The sequence below is a fragment of the Vulpes lagopus genome, chromosome 20 (genome assembly GCF_018345385.1).
Source record: "Vulpes lagopus strain Blue_001 chromosome 20, ASM1834538v1, whole genome shotgun sequence".
Taxonomy (NCBI): Eukaryota; Metazoa; Chordata; class Mammalia; order Carnivora; family Canidae; genus Vulpes; species Vulpes lagopus.
In genome coordinates this window covers 3440035-3463572 of record NC_054843.1, presented here as the reverse complement: position 1 = coordinate 3463572, position 23538 = coordinate 3440035, and the positions used below count along the sequence as shown (strand labels likewise).

General features: G+C 59.8%; 1 protein-coding gene across 1 annotated transcript in view; it reads left to right on the top strand.

Annotated features, from left to right (window-relative positions):
- The window catches only part of UMODL1 (uromodulin like 1), a 61405-nt gene that overhangs the window by 15320 nt on the left and 22547 nt on the right, over positions 1-23538 (top strand). Inside the window, 9 exon segments of the mRNA XM_041735114.1 lie at positions 465-605; positions 9329-9583; positions 11910-12022; positions 13793-14012; positions 17501-17638; positions 18127-18370; positions 18494-18699; positions 19825-20082; positions 21793-21905. Of these exon segments, the coding sequence (XP_041591048.1) occupies positions 465-605; positions 9329-9583; positions 11910-12022; positions 13793-14012; positions 17501-17638; positions 18127-18370; positions 18494-18699; positions 19825-20082; positions 21793-21905 (1688 nt within the window).

Genomic DNA, 23538 nt, shown 5'->3' with positions numbered 1-23538 from the left:
CGGAGCAGCCTTGTCTGGGCTGGGGTTCTGCTAGACCGTCCGGCTGGCGGGAGAGTGACAGGTCTCTTCTGAACGCCAAGGGGCGGCTCCATTCTCTTTCTGGTCCAGAAGACTGCCCGTCCACAGGCTCTATTCCTGGGCAGGAGTTTCGGACCTCCTCATTCCATGACCCTTCAGACTCAGCACAGCCCCTAAGCAGTTCTTGCTGGTGGCAGCAGCCAACCCCTGCCACTGCCGCCGGGTGCCCATGGCACTGCAAGATGAGTGCGCCACGTGTCTGGGACGTGGGCCATCTGCGTGGATGAAGGCACCCGCTGGCCCAGGGGCTCTCTGAGACAGAAGTTACCCTGGGATCACTGCCCAAGCCACTTCTTCAGCCCTTGGGACATCAGCCTGGAGGCTAATGGGAATGACCAGGTGCTTAGGGCTGTGACAAGTGTCTCACCCACTCCTCTTGTCAATAGATGTTGGCGAATGCTTCCTGGATGATCTCAGTGCCTGCTCCGGAGGGGAGCAGTGTTTGCACATGGAGGGCTCATCCCAGTGCACCTGCCACCCCGAGCTGCCGGCCTCGACTCCCCAGAAGCTGAACCGCACATGTGGAGGTGAGAGATCGGGGCCCCCCTGGTGGGGAGGCATGGCTGAGGGAACCTTCTCAGCCTAAATGGTCCACAGGCCATCATGTCTTGCAAAGAGGGTGTGACTGGCTCGTGTTCAGAGGAGAGTCACTTCCTTCTTTCCAGTATCCTGGATCCCCTAGTGGGCTGTTCTTGGGTTCGTCCTTGGGAACATCCTAGTGAATGTTTATGTGCCGTCCACGGTGCTGGATGCTGGTAATAGAAATACGTGCAAATAGGCAACCTTTGCTCTTGGGAAACTCAGTAGAGAACACAACAGACGCTTGCCAGGCGTGACGTGCAAGGAAGATGCCTGTATAGCTCACTGCTTATGTCTGGACCCTTCCGAGAGTGAAGGGGATGTGATCAATACTTAGACCGGGACCACAGTAGTGACCTGGTCTGTCCCTGTGATCCCACAGTCAACCTAGACGACACCGACGAGCAAGTGCCTGGCTCTGGCCCAGGTGGGTCAGGGGAGGTGACAGGTGTATACCAGGTGTGGGGTGTGTGTGTGTGTGTGTGTGTGTGTGTGTGTGATGGGCTTCTACTGAGCAGTGGCTGCGTTGTGAAAGTGCTGCAGCGTCGGTCCGCGGGGGGCTGGAGTCTGGGGGCCGGAGGGTGGTGTGGAGGGGTGGAATCAAGGCATCTGTTGGAGATGAGAGCCCTGAGGACTTACTGATCAATTGGATGCAGGAGAGGAAGAGGGGGAAGGGGCAGCTCGCCCCCGTCCTGGTTGAACCGTGAATACGTGGTGATTCGCGGGTGAGTCGGGGCTGGCGAGGGTTGTTAGCCTCGTCTTGGATGATAATAGTTTAAACTGAGGTGGAGGTGGAATTGAGGGTCCGTGCCAGGTGCAGACCAAGTTGGACATTTGGTTCTGGAGCCCCGAGAGGGCTGCGCTACACGCCTAACTCGGGGGGTGTCTGCATCCCGGGATGGCACTTGGACAAGGGCATGACTGGGAGAAGGGAGGGGGCCTTGGCTGGGACTCCGTGCAGGTTGGGGTGCTGACAAACTGCCGGGCGAGGCAGCAAGCATGGCAGGAAAGAGCATCCAGCGGTCAAGGAGGAACCATCCTTCTCAGACGTGAACCCCAAGGAGGCTCAGGAGAATGAGGCTGAGCCCCAGGAGGCCTGGACCCCCGGGAGGGCCTTTTGCAAAGACGGGAGTTGCCAAAGCACATTCATGTGCTGGCGGTCCTCCGAGAGGCTGCCCTTGGAAAGTCCTCTCCGCCTCCCCCATGTCCCCCCTGCCCCAGCTGGGGATGACGGTCGCCTGCAGTTGTTGGGGTGTACGGCTCAGCCTGCAGGGCTGCCTGTCTGTAGGCAGCCAGGCCGCGGGTGCAGCTGGGATGCTGAATGGAAGATGAGCAGTTGACGGAGGGAGCAGTGAGGGTCAGGTTAGCCTTCATTCATTCATTCATTCATTCATTCATTCGTGCATCCATTCCCATATACAACACACTTTAATGAGTATCTGCTATGTTCCTCCGTGTCCAGGAGCCCTTGCTCCCTTGGTTCCCATTTCAGTGAGGAAGAGGACGCACATGTGGGTGAACACCAAATGTGGGGCAGCGGTTCAGGTGCAAGACAAAGGAGAGTGATGGGCTGGGGGTGGGGGCTGGGGGTGTGGCCTCAGAGGTGGTGACTAGGGGAGGCCCCGGGACATGGTGACCTTTGGGTGGAGACCAGAGTACAGTCTGGTCTGAATAACACGCCCCGCAGCGGCCCACCTGCTAACCCAGGGCCTGTGGTTGTCCCTCACCAGGCAGAAGGCACTTTGCGGATGGGATTAGCCAAGGGGCCTGAGCTGGGGGGACAGTGGTGGCTTATTTGAGGGGAGCGGAGGGGGCACAGGCTCTGGGCAGGGCTTTGAAGGTGAAGGGACCACCGGCCACGGAGACTGTGCAGGGCAGAGCCTGAATTCTCCCCAGAAGTCTCCAGAAGGAGCACAGGCCTGCCCACACCTGCGTCTTCAACCTCTCACGTCCAGAGCCCTAAGAGTGAATTTCTCTTGTTTTGGGGTCATTGGTTACAGAAGCTTCGGAAAACTCGCACACAGAGTGAGGTCAGGCCCCAGCAGAGGCGCGTGCGTGATGGAGTCCAGAAGCCAGGAGGCGGTGGGGACGGCGTGTCGAGGAGGGGGTTGGGGGTTGGGGACAGGGGGCAGGGCCAGGCACAACCCGCCCGGCGCAGAGGTGATAAGGCCACGGGGATTCTTAAGTCTTTATTCCGGAAACTTATAGACAGATCAAAGCCTAGAGAGGAGTGTGATGAAGGTCCGCTGACCCCCTGGGGACCCCTTTTGCTCCATCTCTGTCCCCATCTGCTGCCCGCCCCCTGCCCCATCATTCTGAACCCCCTTCAATGTATCACCCCATCTGTCACACTCCAGGATGTGACTCTAGGAGATGAGAGAGAGAGATTTTAAAAAACCCGAGTATCAGATCATATCATCCCTTAAAAACCCCAAACCACAGTTCCTTAAACTCATCAAACATCCAGTCTTTTGAAATCTCTCATTTTCCCATCATCATCCTAAGTTTTTGACAGTTTGTTTGAGTGGAAATCTGGGGTTTCCCTACACCTCTCTGGTTCTCCTTGTAATGGCTGGAGGAGTTGGTGCCCCTTCGCCCAGTGGGGTTTCCCATAAGCTGGGATCTGCCTATGGGCATCTAGGGGCCCTAATACCTGCATCCAGGGGCCCTAATACCTGTCCCCATTCTCTGGATTCTCTAACCCATAGTTAGCTCTTCCTTTAATGGTGCTGGATCCTACGCATCTGATGAAGCCAATGGATCCCTTCACAAAATGTTCCCAAGTGTATCAAGTATATGGGACGACAGAGCAATTTGACCATATCAAGACACAGTTGTCAAAATCTCACGGCCCCAAATGATGACACAACTGTCCGAAGCCACACTGTCCCCTCCCATCCCTTAGGTCAACTGTCCATTGCTGACGTGGCTGCTCTGTCTGCCTGTCAGAAGCCTTCAGAAAAGGGCATGCAGGTGGCATCATGTCCCAGAGACTCCTGCTGGAACCGGGTCCAGTTGCCTACTCCGGCACCATCTTCATAGAAGGCCTTTCCCTGTCACCTTCCTTTCCCTGTGCGCCTCCCCTTAATGGCCCCAATTTCCCAGAGTACCTGCTTGCAAGTCCTCGTCTCAGGGCCTGTTTCTGGAGAGGCCAACCTGAGTTTGTACACTCTGCACATCTTCACGCATTGATTCAATCATGCAGTTCAGCAGTTGGAGTGATGAGCACAGATGATGCTCAGAGGGGTGCCACATCGTCCTGTGATACGGGACTTCTGTGGTTTCCGCCAGTACCCGGGTCACGAATGAAGCAAAGGTTACATTATATTAGATGTGCATGAAAATAAAGATTCTTCTTCTCATCTATATGCGTGGACCCCTGACGTCTGCCTTTGGTCTCCATCCAGGTTAATAACCCCTAACGTAGAGGCACCTTCAGATTCAGATTCAGATTCAGATTCAGATTCAGATTCAGATTCAGATTCAGATTCAGATGTGGCCTTTTTTTGGCAAGGCTCCTTCATACGCCATAGGTTGCGCGTCCTATTTTTCCACAATACGGTGTTGTCTCTGCTCCTGCGGCCTTCGTGGCAGGAGATGAGCAAGCAGGGCTTTGCTGGGACTGCCCTCTGAGTAAGACAGGGCTCTGGAGGGCACATGGGGTGACCCGACGCACCTGTGCTCAGGTGCGCTCTGCTCCTGGGTGGGGAACGGACCAGAGGACCAAATCCCATCTCTCCTTCCTTGGTGATGGAATGTGGAGTTTTCTGTGAAGATGTGCCCAGCTGCAAAGGTTATGTTTCTCTCCCTCTTTGCAGGTAGGGTGGCCGTGGGACTCACCTTAGCCGGTGAGATATAGTGGACATTTCCATGGGAGGTGAGAAGACTGCGTGAGGGTCTGCTGAGATCAGGGTGGGCACGTTGCTACGATGGCCAAGGCCCCGATCACCATCCGAGCCCCATGGTGGCCTTGAGGTTAGACCCTAGGGATGGAGGAACAAAGACAGAGCAGAGAAGGAGCTGGGCCCCAGGTGCCATAGACGTTCTCCACGTGAGGGGTTCACCTGTGGGGTCCGGCCTGCTCCATGTGCAGCAGCCGATCCCACTCTGAGTTGGGGCAGGGCACAAAGCAGGGAGGCAACAGTTCAGGCAGGGGGCCCGGAGCAGCGGCTGGTGATGTGACAGTGGGTGTGGTGCGGACAGGCACCGGCAGGACAGCAGGGCATGAACAGGTTGGGCAGGAGAGGAGGTGTGGACGGCCTCGGCACCTGCTCTCCAATGGCCCGGCCGAGATCAGAGACAGCCCACTCCTTGTGGCCACAAAAACTTGGTCTCGTCATTCTGGAACCTGGTTTATTACTCTAACAACTTCTACCGACAGAGGAAGGTGAATGCCCGTCCTGGTGCCCCAGAAGACTGTTTTTATTTTTATTATTTTATTATTTTTATTTTTGCTAGGTAGTTATTTATTTATTTATTTATTTATTTATTTATTTATTTATTTATTTATTCTTGCTAGGTTTTTAAATGTTATTTAAATCCTGCTACCGTTACAACTTCGCATCCTGCTTTCTTTACTCGCCATTATGTCACATAAAGTTTTCTGTGGGAGCGAATTGGGCTTCATGATAAGGATTTCCGATGGTTGAGTCATAGAGTGGTCCCCCTCAGAGGCAGGCTTGCGTTCCGTGGGGTCACTCACCTGCGGTCAACCGCGTCCTGGAAGCAGATGATCCTGCTTCTGATGTGCGGTCCGGATGTCGACAGCAGCCTCACGCTGTGTCACAGCGGCGCCTCACCTTGTCACATCGGTATTTTTGTTATCTCCTGTCATCATAAGAAGGGTGAGGACAGCGCAATAAGATATTTTGAGAGAGAGAGAGAGAGAGACCACATTCACGTAACTTGCATTACAGTATATTGTTAGAATTGTTCTTTTATTATCATTTGCCGTTGCTAATCTCTTACTGTGCCTGGTTTAGAAGTTAAATTTTATCTTAGGAATCTATGTGGGGAAACACATGATGTATGAGGGTGCGGTGCTCTCCGTGGCTCGGGCATCTGCTGGGGGCCTTGCGATGTATCCCCCCACGGGTAAGGGTGACCTCTGTCATGACCGGCTACAGCAATGATACGATGCTCTTAGCTACTTTTCCCAAGGGATGGGGGCAGTTAGCTTTCTCCCAACATTTTGCCATGAAAACTAGAACTTTCACTAACATTATGAAGTGGTTATAGAGCTTATTGTTTTTTTTTAATTTTTTAAAAAATTTTTTCACGATAGACATAGAGAGAGAGAGAGGCAGAGACACAGGAGGAGGGAGAAGCAGGCTCCATGCCGGGAGCCCGACGTGGGATGCGATCCTGGGACTCCAGGATCGCACCCTGGGCCAAAGGCAGGTGCTAAACTGCTGAGCCACCCAGGGATCCCTATAGAGCTTATTGTTATCACTGAGTGTGAACTAGATGTTTATAAGGGGACAGAATGGCGAGGACCCTCCCTTTGTTCATAACAATAACTCAGCCAAGAGCCGCTCAGCACTTAACTCTCCTGGGCTTTGAATGAGCAGTTTACAGTCTTACCTTATTTAACCCTTAGAACACCCCCAGGACGGGGAGCGCCTGGGTGGCTCAGTGGTTGAGCGTCTGCCTTCGGCTCAGGTCGTGATCCCAGGGTCCCACCCACATCGGGCTCCCCACAGGGAGCTTGCCTCTCCCTCGGCCTGTGTCTCTGCCTGTGAATAATAAATAAAATCTCAAAATCTCAAAAAAAGAAAAAAAAAAAAAACCAAACGCCCCCAGGAGGCATCTGCCCTTACTGTGCTCATTTTCAAAAGAGAAAGTCCAGGTAAAGGAAGGTCACTTGTCGGTACGAGGTCCCCAAGCTGATTCTATGAGACAGCCCGGTCCCTGTCCATCACCGGAGGCGACCTTTCCCAGCCTCCTCTGGCTGGAGGGCACCTCAGATTCTAGATTATCTGTTCCTGATCCAGAGCCGGCACGGGGCCTCCTGCGGGGACTCCCTCGTGGCCATGCCCCTTCTTTCCCACATCCGTGTGCCGGGCTGGGGTTGACCAGCGCTCTGGAGCAGTGGGGCTTTCTCTTTGCTGGTGCAGAGCGTGACGGGGGTGACGATATCAGGTTCTTATTCGCTGCCTCTTCCCGCTGATGGGGTGGAGGCTGTGAGCTGATGCTGGGACGTGCGGGCTGGTCCCCAGCGTCCCTCGAGGAATGGGAGGTGTCCAGGGTCCGTCCTCTCCCACTGGAATCTTCCATCTCACAGCAGATGAAGCTCCTTGGAGGGAGGAAGCTTGTCTCCTGGTCTCTGCCAATGAGTCTCTGTACTTGGCAAACAGCAGGCACTCAAAATGGTATTTATTGTCAATGCATGAAAAGGCATGTTTGAGGGTCCCTGGATGTTGAAGAAATGCACCTGCCAGCCCCACTTCTGGTAACAAAACACTCCTCTGTTGTGCTTCATGACACTGGAGTCGGACCAGACACCAGCACCACCCTCCACGCACAAATGTGCCCACAGAGCTACGCAGAGAACCCCCTGCCAACCATCCTACCTCTCCTGTCCCGTGGCCTCCGGGGGAGAGTCCTGTCCCATCAGCGAGCGTGGAAAGTGGGAATACAGTACCTGAGAATACTCTGGCGAGCAATCTGATATGCTATCAGGCTCTATTTGCAGTTAGGGACGTTGCCAGCCACACTGTGCCATGCTACTCGAAGTCACGAGTTGCAAGTTTCCTTCAAGATAAAGGGTCTCTCGAGGGCGAAACATCACTAGGAAAAGCTGCACCCTGTCCTCCCCCACCGCCCTCACTTCTCTTAGGCAGAAAAGACCAGCGAAGCTTCCAGATCAGAATGTCAGAGTGGATCCCAGCCGCGCAGCGCTAAGGGCAGCAGCATGTGTTTTGCATTTAGAGGCTAATGTACATGAGCAATCTGCTGGAATGGTTGAGAGGTACAGAACCCGTGGAAAATACAGCGCAAGTTTCAGATGCTTTTCTTGTGAAATTAGTCATCCGCTTAGCGACATGCAGGGCAGCTGGATTCTTGCACAAAACAAAAGCCGTCAGAAATACCTCACGGTTCCCGCTTGCTCTTCCAGGACCACGGTCTGCTTTTAGCATCAGGTGGAACTGGATTCCAGGTCGCCCTCTCTTCCTCCGACGCGGTTTCCTTCCCAGCTGGGACCTAATAACCACTGGCCTCGTCTCCCGAACCTGGGGGTGGGCGAGGGCAGGGCCGTGGGCGGTCGGGGCGGTCGGGGCCGTCGGGGCCGGTGAGATGCGGCCGTGCAGCTTCGCCCGTGCTGGCGCTCCTCACCCGCCGTCAGGCTTCTGAACACGGGGTGCTCCGGATCTATGGCAGGAGTCCTCAGCATCTCTACCTTTCTAAGGTTCAGGTGCCACGCTGACGGGTCCGGGAGCAGAGGCTGAGCTGAGAGATCATGGGAGAGGCAGGACCCCCAGGAGCACCCGAACTGCTTCGCCAGAGACGGGTCAGGGTTGCCCAGAGCAAACGAGGGCCCAGACCCGTGGACGCAGGGAATGTGATGCGTGTCACCCACACCAATGTCAGGTCCTGGATCTGGTTCACGGCCGCAGGATGGGGGAAGGCCTCAGGCAGCGGTGCCCTCAGATCATGCAGGCGTCCTGCATCCCGAACATTCTTTTCCGGGACCGCATTTTAAGAGGAGTGTCCCAGCGGGCAACGAGAAGGCGTCCTGCAACCGGAGGATGCAAATCCGTGTCACAGGAGGACAGAGGGAAGGAGTAGAAGGACAATTTGCATTGAAAACGTCTCCGGGCCTGTCCCGCAGAGGTGGATCCGCCCTTGAACATTAGAGGGCGGCTGATGGGCAGCATTGGAAAGACCTCGCGACATGTGGCACCGTCCCACAAGTAGCTGCCCCGAAAACTAGTTGGAGAAGGGCCCAGTTCCCGGAGCGCAGACCAGGTGCCGAGAAGCACAGCACCTGACCCTGTCACAGCTCTGCAGGGCACACATCTGGAGTGAGGGGTCCCGGGCCCACGGAGGCGGCGGCAGGTGTCCCTCCGGAGGTCCCGGGGGAATCCGTGTCGCGCAGGTGCATCCTTGACGGTGTGGTCTCGATTCCCGTGGATACACGTCCAGTGGTGGGATTGCTGGATGCGACGGTCACCCTAGTTTTAACATTTGGAGGAGCCTCCACGCTGTTTCGAGAGCGGCTGCACCGCGTTCCCGCCAGCGCGTTATCTCCCGTGGTGTTGTCAGCCGTTCTGACAGGTGTGCGGGGGCACCTCCCTGATGACCAGTGACGGTGAGCGCCTTTTCGTGTGTCTGCTGGCCACCTGGATGTCTTCTTCAGAGAAATGTCTGTTCAGATCCTTTGCCCATATTCTAATTGGATCGAGTGTGTGTATGTGTGTGTGTGTGTGTGCACGCGTGTGATTGCTATGGAGTCGGATGAGCTCTTTACACATCTTGGATATTAGCCCCTTAGCAGGTATTTGATTTGTGACTATTTTCTCCCGTTCTGCAGCTTGTCCTTTCCTTTCGCGGACGGTTTCCCTCGACGCCGAAGTGTTTTTGTTTGAGTTTCCTGTGGGCCCACGGAGGGATGTTGCTTTGGTTGCTTGTCTATGGTGTCTCCGACCTCATTCACCCTGTGCCTCCGCAGACTGCCCTCCCATCCGGGACTACGTGACCCTCAACGTCACCAGCAGCAGCTTTCGAGTGTCCTGGCGTTTGAATTCTTCCCGGCTCCGCACTTTCCACGTGCAGGTCTACAAGGGGGAGGAGCTCCTGCAGAGCGCCAGCACCACGGGGAGGACGCTGGAGGTGGCGGGGCTGGAGGCCGGAGAGCTGTATGGGGTGAAGACCAGCTACCAGGCGTGCGGGAGCAATGTCACCGCCACGCTGACCGTCAGAACAGGTAAGGACACCCACACGAGCCCTGCGTCTTACCTGAGGGTCTGCGGCTCCACCTCTGTTGGCCCCGAGATTCCCATCCTCTTTCGCCCTCTTCTCAGGGCAGGGGCAGTCCTTCTGGGAGGGGCTGTAGGGGCTCCGTGTCCTCTGAGCAGTGCCACGGTGGCCGTCTGTGGTCTCCACGGCTCCTCTCACGCCACTACATCTCATCCTGTTCCGCGGGAGGTGCGGGGGCCCATGCTCACACCTGAGGTGACGAGGTGAGGAGCCCACCTTCCCGGTTTGAAGGCCTCCGCAGTCCGAGAGGGCAGAGCAAACAGTGTGATTAAGCAAAAACGGCAGCGATGGGCATGTCCTGAAAGGCCTTTTTGCAGCACCGACTTCACAGGGCTGCGTCTATGCGTTCCCCAAACCTGGAGCCGAGCATCACGGGGCATCCTCCCGGACCTGCTTCATTTCCCGCATGAGGCCCTTAAAAAGCTAACGTGGTGCCCCCTAGATCGGCCCGTGAAGATGCTTTCTTTCACCCAAACAGGTTGTAGGTGTGAACCAGGGATTCAGCTCTGGAGAGGGTGGCTGGTGTGGCCTGAGCGGTGGGGGTGGGGTGGGGCGGGGATGGGGGCTCCGCAGGTGGCCGACCTCACCGCCCCTCCCCATGACTGCATCTCCTCCCTGCCTGGCCCGGGTGTACCTGGGTGGGGACAGAGGAGCTCCCAGGCCGGTCTGGGGACAGAGCACAGAAATCTCTGCGTGGGAGGCCTTGTGCGGAGATGAGGGCCAGTGCCAGGGATGGGGGCAGTGAATGACGAGGGATGGAATGAGCAGGCCTTTGAGGACACGGTCCTGCAGCATTTGGAAGCCGATTTGGGGCCGGCCCTTGCTGAATTGTCACAACACATAGAATGGGCATGCAGCGGCCCCCCACGAAATGGGCAGCCCTTGGCGACGAGGCTTCCGACTTCAGAGCAGGACCCACATCATCTTCTCATTCTAGGGTCCAAGTACTGCCGGGAGTAAGTGAGGGAGCACTCGGTTCCCTAGGGAGTAAGTGAGGGAGCACTCGGTTCCCTAGGTCGTGGGGGAGTGAGGGCAGACCCCAGCTCTCCCCATCCCCTGCTTCTGCTGACCCTCCCTCTGCTCCCTCCCCAACTCCTCTCCCATGGGACATTCTGAGCATGTCTAGATGTGCACGGGGCGCTCAGCAACCCGTGCCCTCAGGAAAGTTCCAGAAGACTCCTGAACCACCAGCCTTTTCTCTCCTTCTCCATGTTGTAAAAATGCCTGTTGTGAGCACGCTGCTCCCTTAAGGAGCTTGGTTCACGTTAAAGGCTCTATCGAGGTAATTCGTGTTAGGAGGCGGTGGGCGTTCCGGTCACAGTGGCTGCAGAGCCTCACAGAGAGTCTGGATTTCGGGGGCTCAGGTGGACCCTGATCCCCCCTTCCCAGGAGGCTCTCGCTGTGGGCAGGGCCGAGGCTGACATCACAGGGACACTTGGTGCCCCGAGGACGGGAGAAGGGCCAGAGAGGCCCTGATCTAGAAACGCACGGGGTACAACCCGGTGACAGTTCTGCGGCCCTCGTGGCGCGAGCACCCAGCAGGGATAGAGGGCACATCCGGCCCACGGCTGTTAGGTCGTGGAGAAGCACACGGAGACGCAGCGGGACCTGCTTGGGTGTTGGTTTTACTCTCGGCGATGAAAGAGACACGCGCTCCCCGTCCCATCCTACTTCTCCCCGGCTTCGCTTATGGCCAAAGAGAAGGGGTGCCTCCCTTGCCGGGCGACCGCCCCTCCCGGTTTGCTGGGGACAGTCGGTTCCTGGGATGGGACTCTGGGTGCACACGCTTGGAAAGTCCTGGGCGGACAGGGTGCATTGGGTACCGGGGCCTGGGGGCATCCGGCGTGAGGATCCCGGCCGGCTGTATGCGTGGACGCGGGAAAGCCGCAGCCACGCGGGGTGAGGGATGGCGGGAGGGGCCTGCGGACCGTACGTGTGCCGGCTGAGTCCCGGTTCCTGCCGGCGGGGGCCACATGTGACATCTGCTCCTGTCCCACCCGTCCCTGCCCTGGCGGTGGAAGCGTGTGTGTGTGTGTGTGTGTGTGTGTGTGTGTGTGTGTGTGTGTCTCGGGCCGCTCCTTCCTCCGTTGCAGAGGTAAAGCGCCCTCCTATCCGCGTCCCCCGCCGCAGCTCCCCGATCCAGGACTCCTCCCTCCATCTATCAGCAAACAAACGTCCCCTCAGAAGAGGAGACTTTCTGGGGAACAGTGACAGCAAGGCGTGTGTCACGGTTCATCACCGATTTTGGCCAATTTGCATTATCGCTGTTGCAGACGCCCGCGTGTTCGGAGTCACCATCAGGGTCCTGGACCACAACGTGACGGAGGAGCTGCTCAACCCCAGCAGCCCCGAGTACCAGGACTTTTCCCGACTGCTGCTCCGCGAGGTAAAGCCGAAGTGCAGACACGGTGCCCGGGGCGGGGGTTGTGGAGGGGTGTCTGAGCCAGACACCCGTGCGCGCCAGCCCCTTCTCTGTGACTATGCACGAGCACGCGTCACCCCAGCCCAGATCCTGGGCACTGATTACCCAAGCGCCACCCCTTAGGGGGGCTCCCCTTAATCTGGATACGGGGCCAAACAGTCTGTGAAAACCACGCTCTGGTTCAAGTGCGCCCCTGATGGTGCAGCCGGGTTTTCTGCGGAACCTTCCATCCAGGTAGCCCGGAGCATCTGTCTCCCTGCTTTAGTGCTGGGGCTTCACTGGGGGGGGGGGGTTGTTTACCAGGGGTCACGGCATCCACCCTCCCCGTGGCTAATGAGGGGGCAGCAGTATGCAGCCCAGGGGAACCAGGCCAGCGGCCAGGGCTGTCTCCCCTTGGGTGACAGATGAACCTGGGACGCAAGTGACTTGCTAAACCACCGAGAACCATGAATGGCCCAAGATTTTATCCTGCCCTCAAACTGATAAGTTAGCCTGTTCCTGTCATGGGGCGCTGGCAGGAGACGTGGGATTCTGGGGTCAGTGACCGAGGACTGTCTGCTGTACAGCTGACAGGCAGCATAGGCACCATTGCTGACAGTTCCCTCTGGCCTGCAAGTCCCACAAGGGAGGGGGGTGTGGGGGGCCCGGGTGGGTGGGACACACACACACACAGTGTGTCTGCGTCACCGCCGAGGAGCCCCGAGCTTAGGGAAACCGGATCTTGCAAAGGGCCAAAAGCAAATCTGCCTAGACGTGGTTCCGGAAGGGGACACTATCTTCATGGTGGGAGACGGGGACAAATCTGCCCTCTCCTGAGGCTGTTCACCCTATAAACGTCTTGGAAGGAGGCTCTGGAGCAAAAGGGCTGTTAGTGCTTCTGGTTGCAAAATGTATAGACACGGGACAGATGGAATGAGGAGTGTAGACACGGGACAGGTTGAAGGAGGGGTGTAGGCATGGGAAAAGTCGAAGGAGGGGTGTAGCCACGAGACAGGTCGAAGCAGAGGTATAGACACGGGACAAGTCGAAGGGGGGGTGTAGACATGGGACAGGTCGAAGGCGGGGTGTAGACACGGGACAGATCGAAGGAGGGGTGTAGACACGGGACAGGTCGAAGGCGGGGTGTAGACACGGGACAGGTCAAAGGGGGGGTGTAGGCACGGGACAGGTCGAAGGAGGGGTGTAGACATGGGACAGATGGAAGGAGGGTGTCCGTGCTCATTCACGTGCCCGGTGATTCTCGCGTGTGTGCGGGGCATGGTGTGTGTGGGGGCAAGGCTGGCCTCCCTGGCTCGGCACGCTGGCCCCGCACACCGGTGGCCCCGGTGTTTCCGGGGGGGATACAGCCAGTGAGGGGCGCAGCTGCAAGTAGCCACTGCATCTCTCCATCTGTGTCACACACACGTCACCTGCACACCGATTTCCAGGGCACACAGTGGTTTGTGCGTCTTGTGCTCCGTGACGGGGAGCCCAACTGTCGCGGTGCCCGTGGAGTCTCACAATTGTAGTGGGGACCGCGGCTGTCGCTGGAGGGGGGCCCTGGGGGAGGTGCGGGGGGCCAGGGCTCCTGTCTCTTCTTGGCCCCTAGAGGCTGGTCGCCGGACACCTCCTCTTGGTCACCAAGGGGACACATTCTGTGCACCATTTTGGGGGGTCCCACGGGCCCTGCCCAATGGTTTTGAAGACGCTGGTGGAAGCATCTGCTCTGAGTGACCGTTGCCTCTTCTCCGCTAGGTTGCAAACGCCTTCCCGCCCGCGCTGTCCGCCCTGTACAGGAGAGGCAAGCTGAAGGTGCGCGTCGTGTCTCTCCAGGCCGGAAGCGTGGTGGTGACGCTCAGGCTGCTGCTTCAGGACCCTGAGTTCCCAGTGGGACTCTCCACGCTGGCGCCCATGCTCCCGCCTCTGTGGGCGAGCCGGGTGTTCCAGATCGACCCGCGGGGCACACGCGTGCAAGGTCGGTTCTCCTCTGTACCCGAGCCCACTGCCGCCAGGCCCCTCAGAGGCCCGGCCACGCGATTTCAGGTCCACGCGTATTTATCGTGAAAGATCGATCAAGCGCATGAAATTCGAATCCTTATCCTGTGTTCCTGCGTGGGGGCCCACCTGCATCCCACGCTTCTTGCTTCAGTGGGAGAGGGACCCCAGAGCCCGGGGAGCTCACTCCTGCAGGTGGCCCAGAACACGAGGTGGGACGGGGCTGGAGGACCCGGGAGGGAGGGGAAGGGCCCTGGGGGCCGCCGTCCCCTGCGCCACCTGCCAAACGGCCTCTAGTTCCTTGGCCTCAATGTTATGTAATTTCACTTCATGTTGCCTTGAGGCAGGAAGTCGTAGATCAGGGGAGGGGGAGACACCTCGGGACAGACAGAGGAGGGTGGTGGGGAGACGGAGAGGAGAGAGACAGTCAGATGTAGAGGTAGAGAAGAGAGAGACAGAGACACAGAGATACAGAAACGGGGATACAGGCGTAGGGAGAGACAGAGCTAGAGAGGGAGACAGGAAGACAGAGATAGACAGAGACAGAGATAGGGAGAGAGCAGAGAACAGGCTGCTGTGCGAGGGATGACATTCCCCGGCGGGGGGTCCTCAGTTGCTCCCTCAGTTCCACCCGAGGCCAGACCCGAGCATCCCTCAGGGGAGCCAGCGGCCCCGAGTGCTGCTTCCCGGCCCCGGCCCTGTGCACCAGGCGTTGGGTTACTCTTGCTCCTTGCCCGCGGGTTGAAGGGGTGGCCTCCCCCTGCCCCCCAAGAAATGTCCACCTAGAACTGCAGATTTAGTTTGGAGGAAGCGTCTTTGTAGACAAAATTAAGGTCAGGATCGGAGATCGCCCCGGATCGGGGGAGGGCCCTACAGGAGAAGACGCAGGGGAGGAGAGACCCAGACACAGGGAGGACGGCCGCAGGGAGACCGAGGCCGAGGCTGGGGGCCACGAGCCCAGGAGCACCGGGAGCCCCAGAGGCCGGAGGAGGCAGGGAGGACGCTCCCCCCTCCGCCCCGAGCCCCAGATGGGGCCCCGCCGCCCCTGGATCCTGGACTTCGGCCTGTGCAAGTGCGAGAATGAATCCTGTTGTTTCGAGCCAGCTTGGGAGCTCGTGAGGATCTGGGAGGGGAAGAAGAGGCAGAGGAAGAAGAGGCGCCTTCGTCGCTCATGTTCTCAGGGTGTCAGCAGGTCCCGTGAAGCGTCCCCATGAGGTCCCAGACGCCCCTTCTCGCCCTGCAGGCTCCCTGGAGGCCTCCCCGTGCCGGCACCCCCTTCCTGCTGGGTGACTGGGGTGGGGGCGCCCGGCCCCATGCAGGGTCTTCTGACCCAGCGACCGCTGGCTTGTGTCACCAGAGCCCCGGGCCCAGCCCCCCTCGGGCAGGCAGCCCAGGCCCCGGGCGGGGACCCGAGAAGCGCACGCGTGGCCGTCCTGCGGAACGCCAGCAAACCGCAGCAGGAGGGCTGCTCTGCTCGCGGCTGCACAGAAATGCTATTGTTGGCGCCCTCGGAGCATTCCTGGGTGGCTCGGGGGCTCTCGCCTCCATGAGTCAACATGTCCCAGCAGCGCGGGGGGTCACGTTGTCATGACCTCAGCTTCTCCCTGAGGCCCATCTGTCGTGGGGGGGGTCAGTGGGTGGCCACGTGTCCTTGGTCTGCCTCCAGGAGGGCGTGCCCCTCGCTGAGCAGCACCCTGCTGCTCCGAGCCGCGCCCTCCGGGCCCGCTCGCCTTCCCGCAGCTGCAGGGCCCCCAGGAGCGAGCCCTCCCCCCGCACCCCCGAGGTGTCTGCTGGATCCAGAAGGTGCCGAGGCCCCCTGGGCACTCTCACTCCAGACCTGCCTCCTCCCTCTGGACTGGAGAACCACCTGGCCCGGGGCTCTAACGCAAGACGAGACAGTGTCCTGCCTCACTCGGGCTTGCTCGCCAGCTGCTCTGGCCGGCCGGGGGGAGGCCGGTGAATCACTGTGGCTAAAAATAGCCGCCAGGTGTTCAGGGGTGCGAGCCCCGTTCTGGACTGTGGGGCTCTGCTCTCTCATCCCAGGTCCCCAGCCCCCTCCACCCCCCAAAACCCCTCGAGCTGCCTGCAGGCTGTGGAGGAAGTGGGGCAGGGCTCCAGGAAGACCCGGGGGGCGGGGACACAGGGCCCTGTCTGGGGGGGTGCGGGGAGGAGAGGGGGCGGTGGGAGGTGACTGTTGCATCAGCTGATGAGCCCTCGGGTCTCAGGGAGCTGTTCCGTGAGCTTCCGTGAAGATCATATGAAGCGAAATTGAAAACCACAGCACGAGAACAGCCCTTGGCTGCAGAGTTTTCTCCGCATAAAACCGAGCGTGCGTCCTGTGTCATGACTTAAATATGGGCGAGTCTGGGCTCCTCTGGCCCAGCGAGCATGGTGGATCGAGGGGGGCCTGTGACCGGGCCGGACACAGGTTGTCGCCCAGCCCAGCCCAGCCCAGCCCAGCACCCCCAGGTGGGCCCCCGGCTCGGTCCCCCCAGCAGAGGCCACTCCGTTCTGAGCCACCTTCTCCCCTGGGGCGGGAGGGACAGGCAGGCAGTGATGGGAAGGATGGATTCAGGGGTGTGGGGAAAGCTGTCCCCCCTCCCCTAGCCCGGCTCCTCCTCGCCTGGGATGCAGCTTGAGATATTTACTCCTTCAGGTTTATCATGCGTGTCACATGTAGCACTTTATCAGTCACATGTCAAAGTGCACGAGACCATCAGATGTTTCCTTGCGAGAGTGGGGGTGGCAGTCCCCCGGGGGGGCGGGAAGAGGGGGTTGGAGAGGGCAGCGGGGGCCCCAGGAGCCTTGTTTCACGGGTTGGCTAGTGCGGGTCCAGGCTGCCGCTGGCTGGAAAGTGCCAGCTGTGTCGGGTGTGGTGGTGAGCAGGGGCTGGGGGCCCCTTACCTGACGCTCTTCCTTCGGCCCACAAGGGTCAGCGCTTCCCAGTGACATGGGCTCTTCGGGCTTCTTAGTCTCCCAGGCCGGGGAGGAGGTGTTCAGGACCGTTCCTCCGTGCGTCTCTAAGAGTTCCGGTTAGATTTACCCAGGTGCCTCCTGGCTTGGCTAGTTTTCTTTGCTGAAGGGCTAAATATTAGGGGGATGTTGGCCCATTGGTGAGGAGGGGAAGCATCCTGGTTTTGGGGTCTGGAAACAAAGAATACACAGGAGAAGAATATATTCACACCAGTGGGTGCCAAGGGCTCCAAAGGGAACGGACAGTCGCTAATCTTTGCCCCCAAAGCAGCCAGCCGGCGGTGAAGGTTGTCGCAGGGAGATGCGGGGCCTGCGGTCTTGGGTCAGGGACAGGCTTCCGGGAGGCGGGGGGCCCACCTCCGACCCCGGCCTTCGCCCCTCGACTGCTGGCTGCGGAGGTGCTTGCGGAGAACTCCGCTCCGTTGCTGTTTTGCCTTGTGAGCAGCCTCCGGCCGTGTCTCAGCAGCTCCGTCCCGTTTCTCTCCCGCCCCGCAGACTGGGACGAGTGTGCAGACAGTCTGGGGCACGACTGCTCCCCCGCTGCCCAGTGCATCAACCTCGAGGGCTCCTACACCTGTCGGTGCCGGACGGCCAGGGACGCCAACCCCTCCCGAGCGGGCCGGGCCTGTGAGGGTGCGCCTCCCACCCCCACCCCCGGGACCTCCTATCCCATAGCCTCTCTAGCACTCACGGGCCACTGTCCCGCATCCTTCTCTTATTCGTGTAACGTAGGGCACACTGACGCCGGTCATCAGCACCGAGCCCTGCGCTGAGCCCAGATCTAGAGAAGTTGCCCCATTTCTGCAAGGGCCAGGTGGATTCAGCTGCAAGAACCGGGCCCTGCGCTTATGTCCTGGCTCTGCAGCCCCCCAGCTGGAGCCCCGCTTGTGGCACCTGAGAGCTCCCATTTATCCAGTGGAGAGGCCCTGCCACCCCCTCGGAGAGCTGCAGACACGAGCCCCACTAAACATTCGTGATCCTGCCACCCCCAATGAGACAGCCTTTGTCCCCACTTTTGGGGGCCCCCCGGGAGGCTCTCGCTCATGGGTGGCATCTGGTGGGTTTTGCTTAGCGTCTTTGGACCAGGTGTCCCCTCTGACAGTGGATGTGTGTCTCGGTAGGTGACACGGTGAGCCCCACGGGAGGTGTCCTGGCTCCGGCAACAGGAGTAACAGCCCCAGTTCTCGGCACAGAAACAGCAGCCCTTGACCGGGAGACTCCCGCCTTGTGGCCCAGCGCTGGGCACCCATGGGGCACGCCCGCAGCAGGCCAGGCCCAGACTCCAGGCCTGCCACCCAGGAGAGGGGGCAGCGACGTGGCCAAGCAGGACGGGAACGGCACAGGCCAGGGCATGGAGGAGGAGGTGCCCAGCATGGCCCCAGGCTTGGTGACAGGCCCACCGACAGCCAGCAGGGCTCCCGGGAACCCCCATGGCTCCCCTCCTGGGGCCATGAATGTCCTGCTGGACACCCCTGGATGGTTGTCAAGAAACTCCAGCACGGAGCCGCCCGTCTGGCCCACACCTACTGAGGGCCCCGCAGACCACATCGAGTGGCACGCCAGTCTCCCCACTTGGAGAACACCACCAGCGCCCCTGGACCCCACAGGGCCACAGAACATGCACCCTGGGCCCTCCAGCTCCCTGGACCTGCCCTCAGCCCTCACCCCTGAGTCTCTGAAGCTTCCGGCCTGTGGTGAGTGCCTCGGATGGCATGTGCTAGGGGGCCTGTGCCCTGAGACCCCGGGCACACCGGGGAACCCTTGCGTTCCAGTTGGTAAAGGCTCACACGGTCATTGAATCAAAGACTTTTGAGAAAAGTCAGGTGTCTTGCTCATCGTATGGCTGCACCAAGTGGGGCACAGCACAGCCCTGTCCCTGGGGGTGGCCTCTGTCTTGTTAGGACTGAAACCTGGTCCCTGTGCTTTCTCCAGTCCTCCCATGCCTGTCCCCAAGCCTTCTGGTCGCCCATCAGGAGCAGGAGGTCGGGCCCAGGAGGAGCCTGTGAGGTGCATGTGTCCCCTTAAGCACTGCAGAGCCGCCCCACCCAGGAGTGCTGGACACCCCAGCATTTCCACGCCTCCCCAGCAGTGCAGAAGCCCTGAGCCCTAGTGCAGTCCCTTGCACCGTGCAGACCCCCTGGCAGTTCTACTGACAGCACACAGAGGGCTTGGCCATTGCCAAGGTCCTGGGGCAGCACCGTAGATGGGCGGCAGCCCCGGCCGTGAAGCTCCCACGCGGCATCCCTGTGAGCTCACTGTGCTAGCCCGACCCCGGCTTGCCGCCAAACAGAACCTAAACGTAGCTCCATCGGGGCATCTCCTCTGCTGAGTGTTGCACGTTCCGAGACTACACGGCAGGCCCCGTAAGTCAGTACCGTCGAGCGCCCCCGGGATCACCCTGCGGGAATGGCTCCGAAGCCAGCCATGGCCACCTGTGTTGGCCCCTCTATGAGTCCGCTCAGGGGTGGCGGGGTACCCCCTCTGGAGGAGCCACCCAGCATCTGCTCAAGAGGTTTGCTCTAGGGAAGACCAGGGACCCCAGTGGCAGAGAGAAAACCAAACCGGAAGGGGCGGGAGTGCTGTCCGAGGGGGCCTGGGGCTCAGGGGGCCGTCCGGGGACCCTGTACCACATGCAGGGCTAGCGGGGGAGGGGGGGAACTTTGTACGACTTCCTTGGGCTGGGGCTTCCTTCCCCCGATGCCCTCTCCTGTCCCCAAGCAGTGTATTTGATTTTAGGGTTTGGTGAGGCTTCTCCGGTCCTCTCTCCTTGGATCATTGGATTGCTTTTCATTTGCTCGATGCTTATGTCCACTTGCCAGATCCTGTCCCCATCGAGAGGGTCACCGTCTCCAATGTGACCAGCACCAGCTTCCACGTGGCATGGGCGGCGGACCTCGCCCGGCACCCCACCTTCCAGCTCACCGTCACCTCCACGCGGAGCCCCGCGGTGCACCTGGAGACCCGGAACGTGAGCCTGACGCTGTCGGGCCTGGAGCCCGGCGTCCTACACCTGGTGGAGATAGCGGCCGGAGCGTGCGGGGAAGGAGGTGCCGGGGCCCGCCTCAGAGTGAGGACAGGTAATGAATGGGCTTCAGGGACGCTCGTGGCCACTTGTGCTCAAAGGGAGGGAACAAGTACGTGAGAGATTTTCAGCGAGTTCAGGTTCAAAAGAGCCAGAATCATTTGCGAGCAGCTGGGTTTCTGCCTCTCGCGGGCCCAGGAATGCAGCAAGGGGCAGACCGTAGGCCATGCGGAGGCGCAAAGTGCTCAGGACTCTGCCTGCAGAGGTGGTGGCCGCTGGCTGCCCCGTGTCCTCGAGGGTACGTGGCAGGAAAACACGTGTGGTGCTGGTGTGCCGAGCGTCACGCCCTCCCTCTGACTGCTCCCGCTCTCAGCGGACCTGGACTTGGCTTCTAGGAAGGACGGATAGACAGGGGACATGAGACAGTTGGACAGCTTGTCTGTCTCCTCCCGGCCGGGGCCCTGGTGAGGTGGCGTTGGTGCTGGTGATAGTTACGTGTTCAGACAAATCTTGTTTCTCCCCCTTTGCACCCGTCGTCCAGATACTTCCCTGAATGCCTAAGTTGCTCAAACAGCCAAGGGCTGGCTGACGTTGCAGATGGGTCCTCAGGTCTTGGGCAGCTGTGTAAGGGCTGACGGGCAGAGTGCTCCAAGGTGGGGTGCACAGCCCTTGGGGGTGCCAGTAAGAGGAGCTTTCAGCTTCCGTGTGCGTCCTTTAGGGTACCGATGAGCTGTGGACTGGGAAATCAGAGGGAAGTCGGTGTGCGAGGGCGTCCTCCGGCAGGATCATGGTGGGCTGGAGGAGGGACGGTCACTGCCGGAAGGCCTCACCTGCTGGAAGGAGGAGCCCCCACCACGGGCATGTGACCTGTGCAGGGGCAGGTCCCTGTCCCTTCTCACCTGTGCACCTGTCCTGCTCCTGAGGCTTTTAGATCAAGCTGCACGCCCCAGTTGTGGTGTCTGGACCCGTGGTCCTCTGGTGCAGCGATAGCCGTGACCCCAAGGACATGGATTTGGGGGTCATCAGGCCATGCGTCCTGGGATGGCTTTGTGGTTTGTGCTAGGCCTGGGCAATAAGCCGTGGGGGCAGCACTCTCAGCCCCGCCGGGAGAACCTTGGCCTTTCCTCCAGCGCCCGGAACAGCAGGCACCTGGCAGGTGCATCACAGATGTCTAGTGAAGGAGCGAACGACGTGGCTGCCGTGCTGGATGCCACGTGCCGGACGCCAGGGTGTAGCCAGGCGATGTTCCTGGACCGCGTTTTTGTACCAAGGCCTCCTGGAAGCCCCACGTGGAGGGAACAGATTCCCATGAAACAGACTTGGTGCAAAAGCAGGGACCACCCTTAAGCCACGGAGAGACGGTGCTCTAGGGGGAGGGAGAAGAGGGTCAGGACCCCTGGGCATTGTGCCGTGGGCTGTGGGCTCTGGCAGGGGTGGGGCAAGGCCGCCCCACGACTTGATTTGCCCAGGACATCCAGGTGGGCCCCTGGGGCCTTTCCTTCTCGAAGTTGTCCCTGCTGGTAAACCACCTGGGCAGCGTGTGCGTGGAGAGCCACACGGGGGCCGGGAAGAGGGGGGCAGGGGGCCCAGAAGCTTCTCTGTCTGTGCCCCGGCTGCATGCCGGCGTCCTCTGGGGTGGCTGGGCTGCGTGTGCGCGTGCAGGGCACCGCCAGCCTCCGGTGCCGTCCTTTCTGGCCGACGTGAAGCCAGAGCTGACGCTGTCACTGTTCCTAATGCTCCAGACGGGTTTGTTCTCTGTCCGCAGCGGCCCAGAAGCTCAGAGGCAAAGTCAGAATAGCCAACGTCAGGTACGTAGAGTCCTTCGGCAATGCAAGCAGCGAGGAGTATCAGGACTTCCGGGAGCAGTTCCTTACGATGGTGAGTTGGGGGGGACTGTCCCTTCCTTTTCGGGACGTGCACAGGGGGGCGGACAGAAGCCCAGGCACAGCCTCGCGGGACGCGGACGTGTAGGTGCCGGGACCCCCCCACCTCCGAGGGAAGCTCCGTCCGGTGCGGTGCCCGGTCCCGCTGCTAGACCCATCGGCAGGTGGGGGACACACCTGGGCCCCTGCTGTGTCCTCGCTCGGCGCTGTTAGCTGTTGGGCCAGCTCCTTTACGGCGGTGGGACCCCGTGGAGCAGGAAGCCTGGCGAAGAAAACCTTTTATAAAAAATTGAGATCTAATTTCACGGTCCCTAAAATCCACACTTTACAAGGGCTCCGTGCAGCGCTCTCGGCTTTTTCTGCGAAACTGTACAACAGACACCGCCAGTTCCAGAACATTCCCATCATCCCCCCAAAAGAGGCCCCGCCTGTGCCCATTTGCGGTGACTCCCCCCCCCGCCCCGGCCCTGCTACCCCTGCCACCCGCTAACCTGCCGTCTGCCTGCCCCGGATGTCATGCGTGCACAGAATCATTACACGCATGGCCTGCGGCGTCTGGCTTGCTCCCCGGGGCCCCGGGCGGCCACACGGAGAGACCACGGTCCACGCGCCCCTTCATCCGCTGATGCGCGTGGCGGTGCTTGCACTTTCTGGGGAGCTTGAATGAAGCTGCTGTTCCTTTTTCCTAATCTCGCCGGTGCCTCCCCCGCTGCCCCCACCCCCCGCTGCCCCATTCACACTCCCAGGGACGGTGGTGGCCGGGATTTGCTGCAGCTTGATTCCCCTTTGACGAAGAGAGGATGCACTGGTCCCGATCCCGTGGTCTCCTGGACGCGGTGGACGTCGGGTCCCTGTTAGCTTTCCCTCCCCGCCGGGTTTAAGACCCAGGAGAGAGGGTTTGGAAGTGCCACCTCGAGGCGGAGGGTGCTCGCCCCGTAGCCCGATGACTTGGTTCCGTTCTCCTCTCTAGGGTGGAGGAAATGGGTCCCACTGGGGCTCCTCGGGGATCTGGGATCCTGCCTTATTTGTCCTGGGTCCCCAGCGCCCGGCCCAGTGTCCCTGTGCGTGGATTCAAGAGTTGTCAATGGTCTTCTTTAGGTTCCGTGATGTTTGCACGTAATACTAAGCAACAGCGCTGACCATCGGGCCACAGGGCTCCGGCGGCCACGTGTGGCAGCCCAGATCCGCACACATGTCTGCACGCATCCTTCCTCCCCCAACCACGTCTTCGCTCGCCTCTTTCTGGGGACCGTTGTTGGTTTGTCTAGAGTTTCAGGATAGCAGATGATTGTGCAGCTTGTCACTCATGTAGGACAGCTTTTGGGAGGTTGTGGGTTAACGTGGCACCTTGTTCCCGTCACTGCCTAGCGTGGAGGCTGGAACTTTGCTTTGAGACGGATTTGAAAGGCAGCCCCGAGGGCCTTTAATCCAACCGCATCTCTGGAAGTCCCAGATGAGAGAGAGAGAGAGGGAGAAAGAGACAAGAGCTAGCTCTTCCAGTGGTAGTGATGGTGGCCCGGTGACTGAGGTGACAGCAGATTTGTCACCTTGGATGTCCCAACGCTGAGAAGTGAATCCATGAGCCTGTGCCTTGAGCCACCACCCCTCACGGGGTCCTGATGAAGACG